The 19,645-nt window shown below is 40.5% G+C and overlaps 1 protein-coding gene across 9 annotated transcripts in view; it reads left to right on the forward strand.

Annotated features, from left to right (window-relative positions):
* RTN4IP1 (reticulon 4 interacting protein 1) overlaps positions 1-19,645 on the forward strand; it is a 110,774-nt gene that overhangs the window by 67,912 nt on the left and 23,217 nt on the right. For 8 of the 9 annotated variants that reach the window (XR_004480602.2, XR_004480603.2, XM_033418743.2 and 5 more), the window contains 4 exons: positions 3,619-3,770; positions 4,567-4,635; positions 5,551-5,675; positions 18,149-18,197. Coding sequence is in view for 7 of the 9 variants with exons in the window: in XM_033418738.2 (XP_033274629.1) it covers positions 3,619-3,770; positions 4,567-4,635; positions 5,551-5,675; positions 18,149-18,197 (395 nt within the window). In the remaining 2 variants the exon portion in view is untranslated. The remainder of the gene's footprint in view (positions 1-3,618; positions 3,771-4,566; positions 4,636-5,550; positions 5,676-18,148; positions 18,198-19,645) is intronic. The other variant, XM_049695310.1, reaches the window with a different exon arrangement.

The following is a 19,645-nucleotide window of genomic DNA, read 5'->3' on the forward strand; positions in this document are numbered from 1 at the left end:
ATGTACAGTTAGTGTAAAATATACACTAGATTTCAAAGGCTTAGAAAAATATGCATGTAAAATATCTTATTAATAATTTTATGTTCATTACATATTAACCTGATAATATTTTGGATATATTAAGTAAAATATTAACATTAATTTCACTTCTTTCTTTTTATAGTGGCTACTAGAAAATTTTAAGTCAGATATGTGGCTTGCATTATATCTCTATTGGACAGTGCTGATCTAGACATGTGAGGAATAACTGATACGTATTTCTTTGTGGGGAGGGAGTTTGGGGAAAGACTTGGACTCAAAATGTAGCTGGAGAGGTCTATTAAGAATTAATTGAAATGACTTTATGATGATTGCCTCATGAAATACACATTTGTATTCTTTTTGTTCGCTTTAAAGTAATAATTGCTATTACTAGTTGGGCATATTGTTTCAGTTTATTCCATTTACATTGTGCGTGAAGATAATGTAGGTTTTATCAGAATTATCTTTAAGTGGTAGATTTATACCCAGTGAGCATTATGTTTTTTTCATTTCCTTGATTATAAGCGCTTTGTAGGTAGATCCCATGCCCTGTCAACTGCAGCCTGTTTCTATGCTTAACATGTGTAGTTGTCATTCAGTCTTTTTTTTTTTTTTTTTTTTTTTTGCGGTACGTTGTGGCCTCTCCTGTTGTGGAGCACAGGCTCTGGACGCGCAGGCTCAGCAGCCATGGCTCACGGGCCCAGCCGCTCCACGGAATGTGGGATCCTCCCAGACCGGGGCACGAACCCGCGTCCCCTGCATCGGCAGGCGGACTCTCAACCACTGCGCCACCAGGGAAGCCCAGTCATTATTTTTAATGTCATTTTATATTTTCATTCTATTTTAAGGTTACAAACTAAAATAAGTGGTTTTCATCTTCATTTAGGTCTGTTAACTTTTCATTTCTTTGAATGCACATGCACAATTTGTATCGTGTACATTTTAACTTCAGTAGAATGGCTGCATCTGGACTTTCTTGGCTGCTATTTAATATAATATTATAACACATTTTACTTTTATATAGTATTCTTGAGACATCTTAGTTTTTTATGACTTGAGTGGGTAATATTATTTGCAAGTTATCCTCTTTATTTCCTGCTCATGAATTCTTTTTGGAGAATGTGTGATTATCGTTGTGGAAGATACCTGAAATATGGGGAAATAAAATAATGAGTATAAGATCGTAAAGTGTAGGGAGCAGTTATTTCCCTTGACGAGAAAGCAAGGACATGTCTGTTTTGAAAGATGAAAGCCAACTGTTTTTCTGGAGATGTCCACTATTGTTGGACATAAAATCATAAATCATATAAATGGCTAATGAATAATCTTAAAATAGAAAAAAAATACAGCCAACAGCATCATACCAACAAAGTTTGGTTTCTTTAGATGGAATTAAAGCTTTTGAAACGGAGGGCAGATTTAGGATTTTCCAAACCACTCCAACTCTGAACCAAACTGGTCACCTCTAAGAATGGGACAGAGCTCCTAAGGGTTCCCATTCATTGTGTCACCAAGCAGGTTCTCAGTTCCTAACTACCAGCTGTTTCTGGATTTGGGGCTAGTTTAGCTGGTACCAATGAGCCAGAGTTAACGCAGGTGATATCGAGGTGACCAAGAAAACAACCTTGCCCTGCAGGCTGTGTAGCTTAGAGAGGACTGAAGATTTTTTTTTTTTTTGCAGCTCTGAAACAGCAGCTAAAATTTGACATAGCTAAATGCCCGCTTCTGTTGATCAAACCCCATAGGAATTTCAGTGAATAATTGTTTAATTGTGTTTGAGAGTGGAAAAGGAATGTAAGACAGGAAAGTAAAATGTGACTTTTGTGAGTATTACATGTGAAGTTTTTCTTTCCCCTGATAGAATGCACTCGTAACCAGCCAGCTGGCAAGTTTGTAATATTGGCATGGTGGCCATCAGCTTAGATTTTCTGGGACTTTCCCAACTTTCAAACACTTTCTTCCATGTGTCTTGATTTTTATTAAAAACAACTTCTGCAAGCTACCCTCCTGTCAGCCTCTCTCCCTGTATCCTCTACCTCCTGCTGCATGGATTAACTGTCATTGCTCTCATCTAAGCCCAGCTCTCCACCTGGGTTCTAGACCCCATGCCCTCTCACCCACACAGGAGCATTGTTTCAGCAGTTCTCTCCTGCATCTTCAGTCTTTTCCTTTCTACTGGATCATTCCCATTGGCATACAAACTTGCTGTTAATTTCTCCATTCTTAAAGAGGAAAAAGAAAACAACCTTAAACATCCTTCCTCTATCGCACTAGTCCCCCTCCAGCCACTGCCCCATTTCTCTGCTCTCCTCTGTAAGCAAAACTATTTGAAAGAGTTGAATGTTCTCATGGTCTCCAATTCCTCACTCCCATTCTCTCTGTCACCCCATGCCACAGCAACTGCTCCTATGAAGGTCACGAAAGACTGCTGTGTTGTTGGATCTAGTATTTTGTTTTGTTTGTTTGGGGGGTTTTGTTTTTTAAAAGTCTATTGGCAGCTTTTGACCTTATTTGAAAAACTGTCTTCCCCATCAGCAGCATTTGACTTCTTTAAATGACCCTCTTCTCTTGGCTTTCTGAACACCTTTTCAGTGGCCAAGCCTTCTCAGGCTCCTTTGCTGGTTTCTCCCCATCCTTAGGATTTAATGAGGATGAGTGGGAGAAAAGGGGAAGACTTACTGAGTGGTTTAGTGATTCTGGAGCATAAATTGTGGTACATGATACTAGAAAGGTAAGCAGGGTGCTTATCTTGGAGAGCCTTACATGGCAGAAATGTTCTTAGAAGGATGTCGAGCAGAAGAGATGACAACAGTACTTTTGTGTCTTAGAAAAGCCATTTTAGATGTTGAAGCTGTGTAATAAACTACTTTGGATTATTGTAGCCAATTTATTTGAACCAAAAAAATACTGATCAGAGGAATGTTTTCAGCTCTGTTTAGCTGATGTTTATGTAAATGTTCTTAAAAATAAAATGATGTATAATAAAGCAGTCAACCTGATTTAACATATCAGAACTGATGCAGCCAAGTGGTTCTTTTCCATTTGGGAACCTTGCACTTAACCCAGAGATGTTCTAGAAACATTTTTTGTGAGGCAGGGACAATTACTCATAGACCAGTGTCAGTGTCAACTACTATATCCATGCCTTATTTATTTGTTTATCAACCAGACAACTTTTACATTATCTTCTTCACCAGACTTGGCTTCAGATGACTTTGTCATTTAAAAAGTCCATGAATGAATAAATTAACAAAGAAACCATCTTCAAAGAACAAAGTAAAACCTATAAAAGGAAATACTTAAAGTTCTGAAGACAGTTTCAAAATTGGAATCTCAAAACCAGTGATTGTGAATCAACTATACTCCAGTATAAAAGAAAAATTAAAAACAGTGATTATGACTTTCCAAATAATTTTTTTTGAAAGGAACAACATTCATTGTTTTTATGCTTTCTTGTGTGATGGTAAAAAATGTATAAGGTTGATTACTTTATAATCTGCATCTTGAAGATCTAGAATTGTACCTGGCCTGTAACCCTGCAGTAGTTTTGAAATCATCCCATTCTTTTGGAAGAAACAAATAACTTGTATTTCATAGGTGGCTATGGAGCTACAGCTTTAAATATGAAACGTGATCCTTTACATATTAAAATCAAAGGAGAAGAATTTCCCCTGACTCTGGGCCGGGATGTGTCTGGTGTGGTGATGGAGTGTGGACTTGATGTGAGGTACTTCAAGCCTGGCGATGAGGTGAGTCATCACATTCCACTATTCCTTCTCAAAATTTGCAGATTTCATTCTGCTGCTTTTGGAAATATATTCCGTATCATTGACCTTTTTTCTTCTTTTCAACAAATATAGTGAGCTTTGGCTGGAGCCCTCATTTTCTTGGTTCAGTTCTTCTTTCTGTTGTTTCTAGTTCTGTCACAATAGCTTGCTGTGCTTGAACTTTTCTAAATCTAGTGCTTAAGAATTGCAAGACTTTAAGATATATATGATTGGGACTTTTTAAGTCTTTAAATGACAATTTCTACCTTATGGGTTAGATGGTTTTAAAATAGCTAAAGGTTGATATAATCACCTGTCCCTTGTCACTTTGAACTTTTATACCAAGAAATTAAGGTCAGCTTATAATAATAGCTAGCACTGTTCTAGTTGTTTTTCATAAAATAACTCATTTAATCCCTATGAAGTAAGTACAGTTAGGCCCAGTTTACAGGTGAGGAAAGTCAAGCTATAAAGAGGTCCCACAGCTAATAAGTGGTAGAGCCAGGATTCAGGCCCCAGAGACTGTGTTCTTACTGGTACTCTAAGCAGCCAGTAAATACAGCAGGATTTACTGGTTATCTACCTCCAAACTGGTTTGACTTGGTAAATCTAGAATCATACTAAATAATACATTGATATCATGTGAAAGTAACTCTATTATTTGCTGGATTGCTGACTTGTGCTTTTTATCACAGGGTGGCATATGTATTGGGGAACACTCTCATGCTTCACTTTGGCTTAAAAAGATCTGTTTCTAACGAAGTTGTGTGTGTTTCAGGTCTGGGCTGCAGTTCCTCCCTGGAAGCAAGGCACTCTCTCAGAGTTTGTTGTAGTCAGTGGGAATGAGGTAACTCACCAGTTCTGTGCTGAAATGCCACTGGAAAGTAGAAACAAAGACTGACAAATATCTCTGAAATAATTGGAGTTTGTTTTTTTTTTCTGAGATCAGGTTCAAGTTTTATGGGTAGTTTTGAAAGAACCGAGATAGAGAATAGGAATTTTTAAAAGATCTAAAAAAGTATTGGATGTCGTTTAAATAACACTGCCTGCCAAAGCGTTTTTATCTTTGTCTTGTGGAACAGGGATTTGGAGCAAGATCTAGAAACCCTGCTGTGTTTCTTGGTTTTATCCAGTATAAATAGTTGAAACCAAATATACCAAGTGGCGCATACCGATGCATCATAAACAGAAGCGTGGAAGTATCGAGCTGTTTCAGATAACTTTCAAAACAGGAGTCTAATCAAATCCAGTCAGGAGGCCTAACGATTTAATTAGAAAGAAGGGGGTTAATATTAAGGAAATTGCCTACAGAAGGGAGGGCAGGAAGGGAAAAAGGATTAGAAAAAAGATAAGATTAGAAAAAGTCTGGAAAGATTACCTTCCAGTAAATGGGGGTGAAGGAAACAGCTGATCACAAAAACAAATTAGAATGTATTTATGAGGGTTCAAGGTTTATTTGGGTTTATTTCTGGGTATAGTTAGGACTAATGGTATTGTTGAATGTGGTCTTTTTATGAAGCATTATGCAGCAGTATCTGATAATGTGACCTATAAAAACCTTTCTGAACCTCTACGAGGCAGGTGGAGTCATTTGGAGAAATTCCTTAGGGATAATCTTGGAGTAGGGTTTGCAATAACCACTGAACCTGGCCGAATGTTATATCTCTGAAAATAGTCGGATTCCTGTGAAGATAGATGTACTTAATTGTGTTCATAGGTTTGCAAGTCATTGCTTATTTTTGACTGTTATCTTCAAATCTAGGTCTCTCACAAGCCCAAGTCACTCACTCATGCTCAAGCTGCCTCTCTGCCATACGTGGCCCTCACAGCCTGGTCTGCCATAAACAAGATTGGTGGCCTGAATGATAAGAATTGCACAGGAAAACGGTGAGCATCAGCGGTGGCATCTAAAACTCCCTTCTTTCATTTGGTGACGTCTTTGCAGTAGATTTGTCAGAAGCATGAAAACTAGGCTCACTTACATGAGCAGAGTTGTGCTAACAGTTAAAACAATTTCCAAAGAACTCTTGTGCCAGTTTGTACTTTTTTAATCTCATTCTGTTGATTCTTAGCCCAATCAATTGAGAATTTTAAAAATATGTAGATGGATGTTAGGAGTCTGAACCTTCTAAAATGATGCAAAATTTTTGTATGTCAGTCTCTCGGAAGAAGATCCGTAGCTTTCATCAGATTCCTAAAAAGGTTAAGAATGACCTCCTTACAGATTTTAAAGAATGATGGAGTTGCTCTCACACTTGAAGGTTTCTATGAAAAACAGGTATAAAGGGTTCGAACATTGTTGAGTTCTCTTAGGCTCTGTGCTCTCTCAGGCTCCTTTAGGCAGTTCTGGTGCTTCCAGGACTTGCAGGTGTGCTTGCTGAGTTTGCAAAAACACAGTGAGTGTTAGATGTTCTTGAGTTCATATTCAGATTCTGCTGCTTTCTAGCCGGGTGGCCCACTTGGACACTTCTCTTTTGTGAGTTTTGTTTTAGGGGTGAGATGAGATCACACATATAAAATCGGTGGCACAGGCTGTGGCACACAGAAGGCACTCAGTACATGGTGGCTACTGTTCTTAGCAATGCAACTGCTGTGTTCTTTGTGTTTCAGAAAGTTGGCCTCATAGAGAAAACGGATGATTTTATTATTTGGTGAGAAAACTAGGTCCTCAGAACCATTCAGTGATTGTGATGAAGGAGAGAGCTGTAGGTCAAATTTTGTTTTCTGATTGCTAAAGACTGTGCCAGAAAAATAACAAGTCTGTGTCAATCTATACTCCTGTTGTTATGAAACATTGCACTTTACCTTTAATGGGTTGGATTATAGACATTGAATTTAGTGAACGCTTAATAGCTGTATTTCTGAAAGCAGTATAAAGGCTATTCATCTAATGAGGTGCTACCCTTCATCATAGAATTCAAGGTAAATATTCTAAAGGTCAGCGCTGTTTAATTTTTAAGCTTTTGGGCCTTATCATTCTTGAGGTTGCCGTTTTGGTCCAACACTTTGTTTAAATTAAATCAGTTTGATCATGTAGATTTTTCTAATGGTTTGTCTTAGTTAATAATAACCTTGCAAAAATCATGTTCAGGATTTTTAGACGTTTATTATTATTGTAGGCTCTGCAGTGACATTGATGCTTTGTTTTGCTTTTCCTTAAAAGCATTCAGCTTTCTGTGCCCCCATGACCACTCCAGATAAAGAGCTCTCATTCCTTTTGCTGGTTCAGGCCCTCCAGGCATACATTTTTTAGTATTCTGTAGAAAATGAGTTAGAAACTGATCTAACTATCTCTTGTCTTCCCAGTTTATCGTTGGCTTTGTAGGTACTATGTTATCTTCTGTTTAAGCAGTAATGGCTGGGAGCTGGGGAAGTAGAGACCTGGGTTCCTCTCTCTACACCGCTACTAACTAATCAGCTGACCACATGCATGCTTTTTATGGTCTCTTTGCTGTTTCCACCAAGTTACTGAGTGTAGGACAATGTAGGTTGTTAGGCGAGCTTTGAGAAGTGGAAAGTTTTATACTTATAGAAGTGATTTATATATTATATTGAGTTGCGTCAGTTCATTGATTTAGCCACATGTTAACCACACTGGAATGAAATCCACTGAAAGAGCCTCACTGGCTCATATCATGGACTTGTGTCACATTCCCACATGTGTGGTGACTCAGGATGCCTTTGTTCCGAGTTCCCTTGCTGCTCTAGGAAATTTGTTTACTGAAATTATTACACATGGGTAGTAATAATGGCCTTCCTCTCCAACTCCTTATTTTTATTTTTTTTTAGAAATTTTAATAATTAATTTTTGGGGGCTGCGTTGGGTCTTCGTTGCTGCGCGCAGGCTTTCTCTCGTTGCAGCGAGCAGGGGCTACTCTTCGTTGTGGTGCACGGGCTTCTTGTTGCGGTGGCTTCTCTTGTGGAGCACAGGCTCTAGGCGCGTGGGCTCAGTAGTTGTGGCTCGCGGGCTTTAGAGCGCAGGCTCTGTAGTTGCGGCACATGGGCTTAGATGCTCTGTGGCATGTGGGATCTTCCCGGACCAGGGCTCGAACCTGTGTCCCCTGCATTGGCAGGCGGATTCCTAACCACGGTACCACCAGGGAAGTCCCTCCAACTCCTTATTTGTGAGAATCACATGAGAGATGTGAGCACCTTAAAATACTGTAAAAATAATTTTACATGAAGAAATTACTATCATAGGGGGACTTTACTAACTTAAATGCAGAGTTTCCGGTGTCCAAAGTTGCTTTTTTCAGTTTGACTATCCTTTGTGATTGGTGGAGCATATTTTGGCTTCTCTAAGCAATAATTATTCTTTTACTGTTAGCTCTCGGCATTAAGGTAGTCTTTAGTCTGCACAAAGCAAATCAGTGTTTGTCATCAAGGACCAACAGTGTTTTTCTAGCCAGTTAATTAAAAAACCCTAAAACTAACAATGACAAAAACACCCACCTTGAAAGATTTTACAGGATTTCTTTGTAACAAACAGCTTTTTGAAATTAAGACAAAGCTTTCTAAGGCCTCGATGGTGTTTTGCTTTTCCTTCTTTGTTCTATAATTATATTTCTGTAACAACTGAGCATCAGTTAACCAAGGGGATAATTTAATATTGACGTCATGTGTCTTTTTTGCCCGTGCTTTGGTATCACTAGAAAAGTCAGATGAAATGATTTCCCTGTTATCAGCCCATCCATAGTTTCTTCGTGATTTATTCCGTAGGAACACATAGATAACTTAGGGTTCTCAAGATGAATAGAACTTTTTAAAAAAGTGGTTACACCAGATATTTTTGGAAAGGGGTTCTATTTGATGGTTATATTTATTGGTAGTGTCATGCTCTGCCTGAAATTCATCTCTTGCTGCGAGGTTGTACTTCACTGTTTGACAGAGGTATTAGAAAGTGTTAGAAATTGAACCATTCCTCCCCCGCAAAATAAATTTCACTTTTAAATTGTGTATACTTGAAACTCAATGAAGTGGATTTAGGAATGCTTTTCCCTTTTTCTTTTTTGAGATTAGGCTTTACGACAGTAACACTTAGTCATGTAATTGTAAATTAGGTGTCTGATTAATTCTGTTTATAGAATTAGACAGGCTCAAACATAAAACATTGTATCGCCCCCCACCCCATATGCTTACACCGGTAATTACAACAGCTTCCTTCTTTCAGCTGCCTTTGCCTGCCTGTCCTTCCCCCACCCGACCCACCTGTTCCTCTGCCCTCTCCACTCCCACCACCCCTGGGGACTTTGGGTTTTCATTTGCACTTTGACTAGATTGTACGGGGAGAGGGGAAAGGGGAAAGAGAAAGAAACCCCTGTGGTCTACTTGCTTGGAGAAATCCTGGGGTTGTGAGGAAGGGAGCTGGCTCTGGCCTGGCTGGTGTGCTGCCGATGAATCGTCTCCACCCCAGGCCTGTTTTCCAGGGAGCTCCGGGAGGGATCTGTTAAAGGAATTAGTAGCAAACTCTTTCCTGGCCATTTGTGTTTTACAGATAGTTGCTCCTGTCACCTAGAAAACTATCTTGTGACGTTTAGGAGTCGTTCACTCTTCAGTGCACCGTAACCTCACTTCCGGCTTTGCCAGTCAGGTGCAGGTGTTCTCACCGGGGTCATAGCTGACCCAGTTGCCAACCCAACGATACTTTTCAGTTCTTACAATTTGACCTCTGAAGTCTCTGGCACTGTTGCCCACTTTTGTTATGCTCACTTTTTCTATGGTTTCAGGGACACTAAACTCCTTTAGTTTTCTTCTTGCCTTTTGAACCAATTCTTATCATTTTTAAAGGTTCCCTTTCCTCCCCCAGCCCTTGCACTGTACCTGCTTTCCCGTTGTCTCCCTCCGTCTTTCCTGTCTCCCAGGGTTATCTCATCTGCTCCCAGTTTCTTTATATATATATATATATATATATATATATATACACACACACATATATATAATTTTTTTTTTTTTTTTTTGCGGTATGCGGGCCTCTCACTGTTGTGGCCTCTTCCCTTGCGGAGCACAGGCTCCGGACACGCAGGCTCAGGGGCCATGGCTCACAGGCCCAGCCACTCCGCGGCATGTGGGATCTTCCCAGACCGGGGCACAAACCCGTGTTCCCTGCATCAGCAGGCGGACTCTCAACCACCAGGCCACCAGGGAAGCCCTCTTTTTATATTTTGGTAACTTGCAGATCCTATTTCTGACCCCATCCTCTCTACTCAGTTCCATCCAGTTAGGTGTCCCCTTTGCAGCTGAAACTCAACTTGTACAAAACAAGACTTACCGATGACCACCCTGACGCTTTCTCTATATTCCTACTGTCAGTTAACTGTGATTTTCCATAAGCCAAAATATGGTATTGTTCCCAAACCCTGCTCCCTCCCCTTCTGTGCAACTCGTTATTGTCCGTGTCATGTAAAACTTAGGATTCTTGTCAGATTTGGAAAAATGTCTTCCAAGTGTCTTTATGAGTTGCAAGATTCCAGGGCATCTCATGTTTCCTTGTGCAGTGAATAAGCGCAAAATACTTTTGCATTTTAATTGACAACTTTCATTTACTAGCTTGTTATTGATATCTTCCCTATAGTGGTATCAAATAATACAATTTAATAACCAGTTTAATATCCTTTATTCAATGAAAAACCGTCCACAAGTGGCGGAGCTCTCTTCCCAAGGGATTTTGGGCAAGACTGTGTTTTATGCAGCGTTAGAAGTGGCAACACAGACACAAGGCGTGATTGGCTAGGAGGTCAGATTTCCCTATAAGGCTAGCAGGTGCTGGTTTCTAGGGTGAGGTGAGCTAAAGCTGAGTTGAAGGATGGTGATTAGTGCTAGGTTTCCTTGGCAGTGAGGCAGGCTGGGACATGGGCTGGGCCACTGGGGCGGCCTCCATTTTGTGGGTCCTGAATCACAAATTACCTTTATCAGTGATGTGTTGTACGTTTTTACATGTCTTTTAATTGGAAGAATTTTCTATAGACCAGCTTCTGGTTCTGTACATTTCAGGCTTCACTTCTCTTTCACTGCTCATATAATCCAATGCTAGGTACCATGATATTCAGTCTTATCGTAATAAAATGTTATGATACCTTGTTGTGTTGACTTAGTGGGAAATAGGAATATTCCTGGAAGGCATTCTTAAACCAGGACAGCCTGTAATAACTTAACTGTACTCAGAAATTACTATGAACCACATCAGTATTTCCCACTAAGCCCAAAGCAGCTGTATTTCCAAATCAAATCTAGTGTCACCTGACAAGAGAGGAAGTATAGTGGAGAGGAAAGTAGGAGTGGAAAGAGGCAGCAGTTTTACTGATTGTGGTTAGTAGGGAGGAAAGATAATTTTCCGTCTACCCTTCTGAGTTCTCTGCCGAGACCTCTGTAACAGAAGACAGGGAAACAAGAGAAAAACAAACAGAAGTTTCTTAACATGTGCACCTCACGTATACACGAGATACCCAGGCAAAATGAGTAACTCAAAGAGTTAGCTTAGAATTCAGGCCAAAATGCCATCTTTTAGTTCAAGACAAAAGATAGAGGAGTGTAGGGAAGGCCAGTTGTGGAAAGTTTACCAGGAAAAGCAAGAATAAAGTTAGTCATGCAGATTTAAATTGCTGCCTCCTCCATTGATAAGGGTCTACAGTTATCTCCAGGGATTAACCTTTGTCCTTGGTAAAGAGTAAAGCAAGCACCTTTGTAAACTTCTGTCCTGCTTTTAGGCAAATAGGGGGAGTACAGAGATTTCTTACGCCTACTTCTTCTCAGTTGCCTTCAGCTCTGAATAATTCTTATGCGTAAGTGGCATATTTTGGCGTGCCATATTCTTCTAGCCTTCATTAGCATATCTTACTTTTGCAAGTTTTACAAAAGCATACGTCTGTTACCCTAAAACTTGGTTCGCCTCTTGGTGGGTGTCAAGCCAAAAGACACAACCACGCCAAAGATAAGGAGAAGGAAGGACTTGTAACATTATCACTTGCAGCAAGTAAGGAGAACGGTGGGGCTCTTTCCCAAAGCAGTCTCTCTCCAAACAGCAAAATTGGGTAAATTTTAAGCTAAGAGAACATGAATATTCATGAAGGGGCTTGGCCTTTAGTTGATTGAAGTCACAAGGGTCAGAAAAGGGCAACATCATCATCCCTTAGGTTCCAGTTCGTCTGGTGGTTGAGCGCTTCAGGCTAATCTTTATCATTGACAGAACTGGGAGTCATTACAACTGACATACTATCTTTGCTATTGTTACTTTCTTGCCTGATAAGAGTTATTTCTGCATTCTTTTGTTCCCTTAAGATCGTTAATTACTGAGACCTGTTCAAGGGCAAGCCTTGTGGCCAGGCTTATATCACAAAATGGTTTAGGCCAAAAAATGGCTTCTCTTCTGTCAAGAAAGCCCGGCCTGGTTCTCTTTCTTTGGGGATCCCCTACCCTATCTGCTTACATGTCCATTCAGATACATTGCTGGGGCTCTTCTCCAGGCCTTGTGTAAGTGGGAGGGACTGAAGCTTAAGCTTCACTGGCTCTGTAGGGGAGGAAAAATATCTTTCCTCTGCTCTTTTAAGTCTTGGCTGGGGCCCCGGTAACAAAAGGCAGATAAATTAGCAAGAGAAAAGCATACACATTTATTTGTTTGTAAGTTTTATGCAACATGGGAGCCTTTATAAGGAAATGAAGACCCAAAGAAGTGGTTAAACCTGAGCTTTTTTTTTTAATTGAAGTACAGTTGGCATATAGTATTATGTTAGTTTCAAGTGTAGGACACACGATCCAACAATCAAATGTATTACAAAACGGTCACCACAAGTCCAGTAACCATCTTTCACCATACAAACTTATTACAGTGTTATCGACTGTATTCCTTATGCTGTACATTACATCCCCATGACTTATTTCATCACTGTAAGCTTTTTTTTTTTTTTTTTTTTTTTTTTTGTGGTACGCGGGCCTCTCACTGTTGTGGCCTCTCCTGTTGCGGAGCATAGGCTCCGGATGCGCAGGCTCAGCGGCCATGGCTCACGGGCCCAGCCGCTCCGCGGCATGTGGGATCTATCCGAACCGGGGCACGAACCCGTGTCCCCTGCATCGGCAGGCGGACTCTCAACCACTGCGCCACCAGGGAAGCCCTCACTGTAAGTTTTTATCTCTTAATCCCCTTCACCTATTTTGCCCAAGTCTTCTTCCCTTCTGGCAACCACCTATTTGCTCTCTGTGTCTGTAAGTCTATTTCTTTTTTTTTTTTTTTTTAATTTTTTGGCCGCGCCGCATGTGGGATCCTGCTTCTCCAACCAGGGATGGAACCCGTGCCCCCTGCACTGGAAGTACAGAGTCTTAACCACTGGACCGCCAAGGAAGTCCCTGTTTCCATTTTTAAACCTGAGCATTTTTATGCCAGCTTTGATGAAGAGCGGAGAGTCGTGAAAAAAACGTGATAGGACAAACATATGCGCCAAGTGTAGTACACTGAGAAAACTTAGCAAGGCCTGTTCGTTCCGAGTCCTCACTGTGTCCCATCTTGGAGATAAGGTGCTCTTTTCCTCCAGGTTTAGGGCGTACACCTCTCACACGAGGGTCTTATGACCAGCTTCATGGGAGAAGATCAGAGGGTCCTTCCCTCACATGCTGTTTCTCGAATTCCTTCAGCTTAAAATATTCAGTCTGCTAAGGTGCCTTATGTTCAGGTGGTACTTCCTGAATCCTGTCACTTCCACGGTGAACCTCCTCTGACCATGCTACTTCTCTCATCCATTCTCGTGTTGCCACCAGATGGAAGGAACCAGTGTCTTGGAATGGTTCCCACTGCCTGTCCCATTTGGGGAGATGTGTTCCCAGTACCCCAGGTTGAAATTCTGAGTACATGTCCCCCAGAACCATCGTTATACTGTGTATAAGGTTCTTGGTCCATTATGGGTTAACTAAACCTTTTTAAAGGGCTACCCTGGGCATCTTGCCAAGATGTATAAATAGCTTTGTTTTCATGGGAAAATGTGTTTAAAGTTCTGAACAACTAATTTACACATGAACTCTTCTGTAAATTGGGGAATGTCTGCATGAATTACGGAGGAGTAGAAGAAGGGGACACACAAACCCAGGCTGTCTTAGTCATGTTTGGTTGATTTATTTTGTAATTCTATTCCCCTTATTCAGATTAAGTTTCTCACTTAAGGGAATAAATTTAGCATATTATGATACGCTTTGCTATCTTTCACCCATTTTTCCTCCAGATTTAAAAGTAGTGTGTGAAACTAAAAGATGAGTTTATACATTTTCAGCATCATCCTTGTCTTTTAAAGACCACTTATTTCTACTGATGGAAGATTTAGCCATATTTGAATCAGCCTTGTTTCAGAGCCATCAGGACTTAATGAAGGGCACTCTACTCTTGTGACTTTTTTTTTCCCATTACAAGTATGTGGTCTGGGGGGAATCGTGAAGGTCATATACGTCTACGTTAGAAAGGTGGAGAAACTAAATATAAGCTTAAATTAGATTGAAAATGCCAGTTCTCATTCACTAACACCTAGAGTACACCTCTGTGATGATCATTTCATAGCTGATGAATCTGAGGCCTAGAGATTCAGTTAATGAGAGAGTTGTGACTAGATCCCAGGTCTCTAGATATCTGGCCCTGGCATTCAGAGATTTCTGGGGCTTAGCCAGAATGTAGAAATTTGAAAGGCAATTCCCTGCTTCTGGATCGCCTGCTGTTTTGTAGTATGTTTCATATATTTTTTATGCGTGAGGCAATTAGGGTGTTGATGCCTTGTCTCGTAAGATTGTGGTACTGAAAAATGTGATTGTAGAGGACTTAGGTGCCCAGATGCTAAACACAAAGTGACTCAGTCATGGAAAGGAAACTAGTTGCTCCGCAGCACGTGGGATCTTCCCGGACCAGGGCTTGAACCCACGTCCCCTGCATTGGCAGGTGGATTCTTAACCACTGCACCACCAGGAAAGCCCTCTCTCATATTTTTACATCTGCCACAGTGCGGTTCCCACTGACTGCCAAAGAAGCTGTGCGTGTGGACTTAGGAAGTAAGAGAAGAATGTGACTAAAATTCTTGGCAATTTTGAATTATAGTGCTTTCTGTAAAGAGAGTATTTCCTGGGCCCTTACTCTTTATAAACCGATAAGCAATACGTAGAAGATACAGCAGTACACCTTTCTTCACTCTACAAATAGGCTACTACTTCGGCGAAGTTTGAATATATTTCACGACCATTATAGCAAGCAGGGTAGAAAGTATTCCCACTATGAAGTGAATGGCCACAGGGGGTAAGCAGCAGCAGTATTTTCCCTTTGTATTGAAAGTGCTTTGAAGAGTACAAGAATAGTTCCTTCAGCCATAGGGCTTCAAACCATGGAGGACCACCTGACTTATTGCTGGCTTGAAAAATATATTTGCCTGCTGTCCGTTTTGGGGACTTTCTTTGTTTAAAGAAAAGTACAGGCCCTGGTTGAACCTGCACGAAACATGGAGTTTGCATGACCAGAGAATGAATGGTGTGCCCCCAGGGCTGCTTCACAAACTGACCTGTCTGTAGTACTTCTTTGGGCTTGTTCCTTGCCTGTTTTGCACTCGCGGGCGCCGTCAAGTGGCACCATCAGGAACTGAAGCTGCTAATGCAGAACCACTCCCTCTTCCACCAAGAATGCTAAGAAACACATTTTTGCATTTTCATATGGAGGAGTGAGACTGCTTTGAATCAAGAGTTATGGGGAAGCTATGAATTGACAATAATGAGTTGGAGATGTGTCTGGCCATTGGATCCTTAAGCATCCATTGTGTTTGGTATCCTCTTAATTCTCAGGGTGAGAATTAGAAATTCATTTCAAGTTTTTCTTTACTGGAAGAAATTTTAATGCAGTCTTTCAAATAGCCAGGTGATTCCCTCATTTGGGGTAGTAGCAGTTGTTGTTAATTGTGGGATATAATGCTGATTTCGATTATTTTTATTTATTTAATTTTTTTTTTTTTTTTTGCTGCGTTGGGTCTTTGTTGCTGTGTGCGGGCTTTCTCCACTTGCGGCGAGCGGGGGCTACTCTTTGTTGCGGTGCACAGGCTTCTCGTTGTGGTGGCTTCTCTTTGTTGTGGAGCACGGGCTCTAGGCACATGGGCTTCAGTAGTTGCAGCACTCGGGCTCAGTAGTTGTGGCTTGTGGGCTCTAGAGCACAGGCTCAGTAGTTGTGGCACATGGGCTTAGTTGCTCTGTGGCATGGGGGATCTTCCCGGACCAGGGATCGAACCCATGTCCCCTGCATTGGCAGGGGGATTCTGAACCGCTGCGCCACCAGTGAAGTCCCTAGATGATTTTTAAAGTCAAGCAACATTGATCAGGCATCTGCTACACCCAGGGTAGTATGGCTGGTGCTGGGTGTAATATGAGGTCTCTGTCCTCAGAGTCTTGAAGAATGGCCTGGGCAGCAAGCATGTGAATGAAAGTTAACAATGTGTCCAATGCCAAATGCGGACATGGATATCAGGCTCAGGGCTATCTCTAGGGTATTGCGCAGGCAAACTGGGATTTGAGCCTTTGAGGGAAGGGAGACCTCAGCAGGCAGTGAAAGGCATTTGAGAGCCTGAGGCGTGGGCCAGCGTGCATGGGACTTTGGGTTCCGAGTGAGGGGACTAGGGAGGCTCAGGTGGAGAGTTCTGTTCCAGAAGTAGAGGAAGTCGGAGTTGCAAAAAAGATTAGATTGTGAAGAACTTAACTGAGAGTTTGACTAGTTACATTTTATAAGAATGTGCCAAAATAAGAGGGTATAATATCCAATGGATGAACTAATTTTGGGCTGTATCTGTGAAGCAGTCTTAGTGCTTCTCCCCTCCCCAACCGTGCCCCCATTTAGGAAGCATTAAAGCTATTAAATGTGTGAATTGAAGGATTTTGGAGGAGTTGGTCTTTAAAGTTTCTTTTATTCTTCACAATTTATAATTCCATGAAACGAAAAGTAACTTCTAAAAGGAACATCATTTTCAAAAAGACTTGCCTTAATTACATTTGATGGTAATTTGGTGGTAATTACAAAGGGAATAGCTGGCTTACAAATATTACTAATAACTTCTAAGATCTAAAGGGTGACAACCAACCTTCTGTGATTTGGGTAAGAGAGAAAAAAAAAATAAAATGAAACTAGGGTTAAGATTGTAGACAGAATGTACGTTCCAGGTGTACCTGATTGAGATAGGTGACAGAATTCCCTGCGCTTTCCAGCAGCCAAGTCAAAGAGGGACCCACAGCCTGCAGTTACGCAATTTGCAGTGACAGATAAATAGAAGCATAGCTACTGCCACCAACTTAGTCTTCAGACAAATGTTTTTTTCCTGTGGGCACTCATAAAGAGAATTCTCAGGAAGAATTCTCTCAACAGTATCTCCTTAGCTAATGTAGTGTCAAATATCAAATGGACACTTTTTATAATGTCTCTCAGCCTAGACTGGTAACAGAACACCAAAGTGCAGTTCAGTACAAACAATTTTCTGAGGACCTGAATCTATGCAGTCTAGGGAAGGCAGTTCACTGGAGCTCTAGCTTAATTCAGAATAAAATGTGAGAATATGTAAAGCAGTGATTCTTGACTCGTGATTTTCTTTTGAATCATGCCTTCTTTGGGAAATTGATGATAAGTCTGGATCCTTCTTCTCCCCGATGCACATATGCATGATCTCACCAAACTTTGCATGTTATTTCAGTCAGTTCACAATTTCACAGGGTTCACACCATCACAGCTCTCACCAGCACTCATCCACAAACTCCAGGCTGCACATCCTTGGTCTAGAGTGGCAGGAAGACTACATACAGTAAGGAAACATGGTAAAAGCCTGGAGCACAAGCATGTTTGTGCTGACAGAACAGATTCATCTGCTTAACGAGAAGCCAAATTGAAGATAAGATTGGTTTCCATTTATGAAAGCTGGTGAGTGTGATGGGACATGTCTGAACAAAAGACGTTTATTCCACTTTGGCAAGAATGTGGTCAGGAATGTGATTTTTCTTAGAGAGCAACTGAATATACTGTAACACACTAAAAAGGATCCCAAAGCTCCCTCTTATAGAGAAAGCTGTGGTAATTTAAGCCCAGAAAAATTGTAAGACAGATGTTACCAAGCAGCATCTGAGCTACTTTAAAAAATACAAATCATTGGTATTTTTGGTATATTGTATTCTTGGCAAAGAGTTCATAGTATGTCTAACTTCAAGCACTTATAGGTTCTTGGTGAACCTAAAAAATCCTTGTGTAGTAGAATCTTGGGAAGCTGAATGATTTTGTTTGCTTTGGGGATTATCTTTGAGCCAGTTACATGTTGAAAACGTCTTATTTGTTTATCCAGTTATGTTGGCTTAATATTTTCATTAGTTATAGTATTTTTGCATTGCAGTGTTTTAATCTTGGGTGCTTCAGGCGGAGTTGGTACTTTTGCTATACAGGTAAGACAATTTCTTTATCTTGTGAATAGGAAGATTATTATTTTCATGAATTTATAAATTTATATATTGTGAACTATTTTTCCTTGAAAGGTGAGAGAAATTACATTCATTGTGATTTCAGCTTGCTCTTCTAAGAAGGAAATTTTCTAATGTAGAAGGAAGTGTTAACCTTTCCAGTGGTTTAATATATGAGTGAGTTTCTGGCTGGCCTATGTAACAAATGTAGGAAAGCTTTTAAGGAGGAAGACCATGGGCAGTGAAAGTGGATGGAAGTTTACAATTCTGTAGAAATTGATAAGCTGGTTCTAAAATATATGTAGAAATGCAATAGCCAAAATGCTGTATAGAAACGACAATACTCCCCCAAAGTGATCTACAGATTCAGTGCAGTCTTATCAAAACGGCAGCTGCCTTTTTTTTGCATAAATGGGCAAAAAGCTGAACCTAAAATGCATATGGAATTGCAAGGGACCCCAAATTGCCAAACCATCTTGAAAAAGAACAAAATTGGAGGACTCACACTTCTCTAATTTAAAACTTACTTACAAAACTACAGTAATCAAAACAGTGGTACTGGCATAAAGATAGATATATAGATCAGTGGAACAGAATAGAGCATCCAGAAATGAACCTATGGTCAGTTGATTTACTTTTTAAAGGTTTATTTTATTTTATTTTTGGCCACACCATGTGGCATGTAGGATCTTAGTTCCCCAACCAGGGATCCAACCCGTGCCCCCCTGCAGTGGAAGCACAGATTCTTAACCACTGGACCACCAGGGAAGTCCCAGTGGCCAATTGATTTTTTACCTGGGTGGCAAGACCATTAAACAGGGGAAAGAATAGTCTTTTCAGTGAATGGTACTGGGGCAACTAGATGCACATGCAAAAGGATGAAGTTGGACCTCTACCTCATGTCATATGTGAAAACTAATTCAAACGGGGTTAAAGACCTAAATGTAAGAGCTAAAACCATAAAACTCTTAGAAGGAAACACAGGAGTAAATCTTCATACATTGGATTTGGCAATAGATTCTTAGAGATGACAGCAAAAGCACAAGCAAAAGAAGAAAAAATTAGATGAATTGGACTTGATTAAATTCAAAACTTTTGTGCATCAAAGGATACTATCAAGAAAGTAAAAAGACAACACACAGAATGGGAGCAGATATTTACAAATCACTTATCTAATAAAGGTATGGTATCCGGAATATGTAGAGAACTCTCACAACTCAACAACAAAAAGACAATCAAGTTAAAAAATCAACAAAGGACCTGAATAGACATTTCTTCAAAGAAGATATAAAAATGGATAGTAAGTCGATGGAAAGATGTTCAACATCATTAGTCATTAGGGAAATGCAAATCAAAGCCGCAATTGAATGATTGGCTTAAGGAGATGTGTGTGTGTGTGTGTGTGTGTGTGTATGTATGTATGTATACACAAA

Source organism: Orcinus orca, chromosome 12 (assembly GCF_937001465.1).
Source record: "Orcinus orca chromosome 12, mOrcOrc1.1, whole genome shotgun sequence".
Taxonomy (NCBI): domain Eukaryota; kingdom Metazoa; phylum Chordata; class Mammalia; order Artiodactyla; family Delphinidae; genus Orcinus; species Orcinus orca.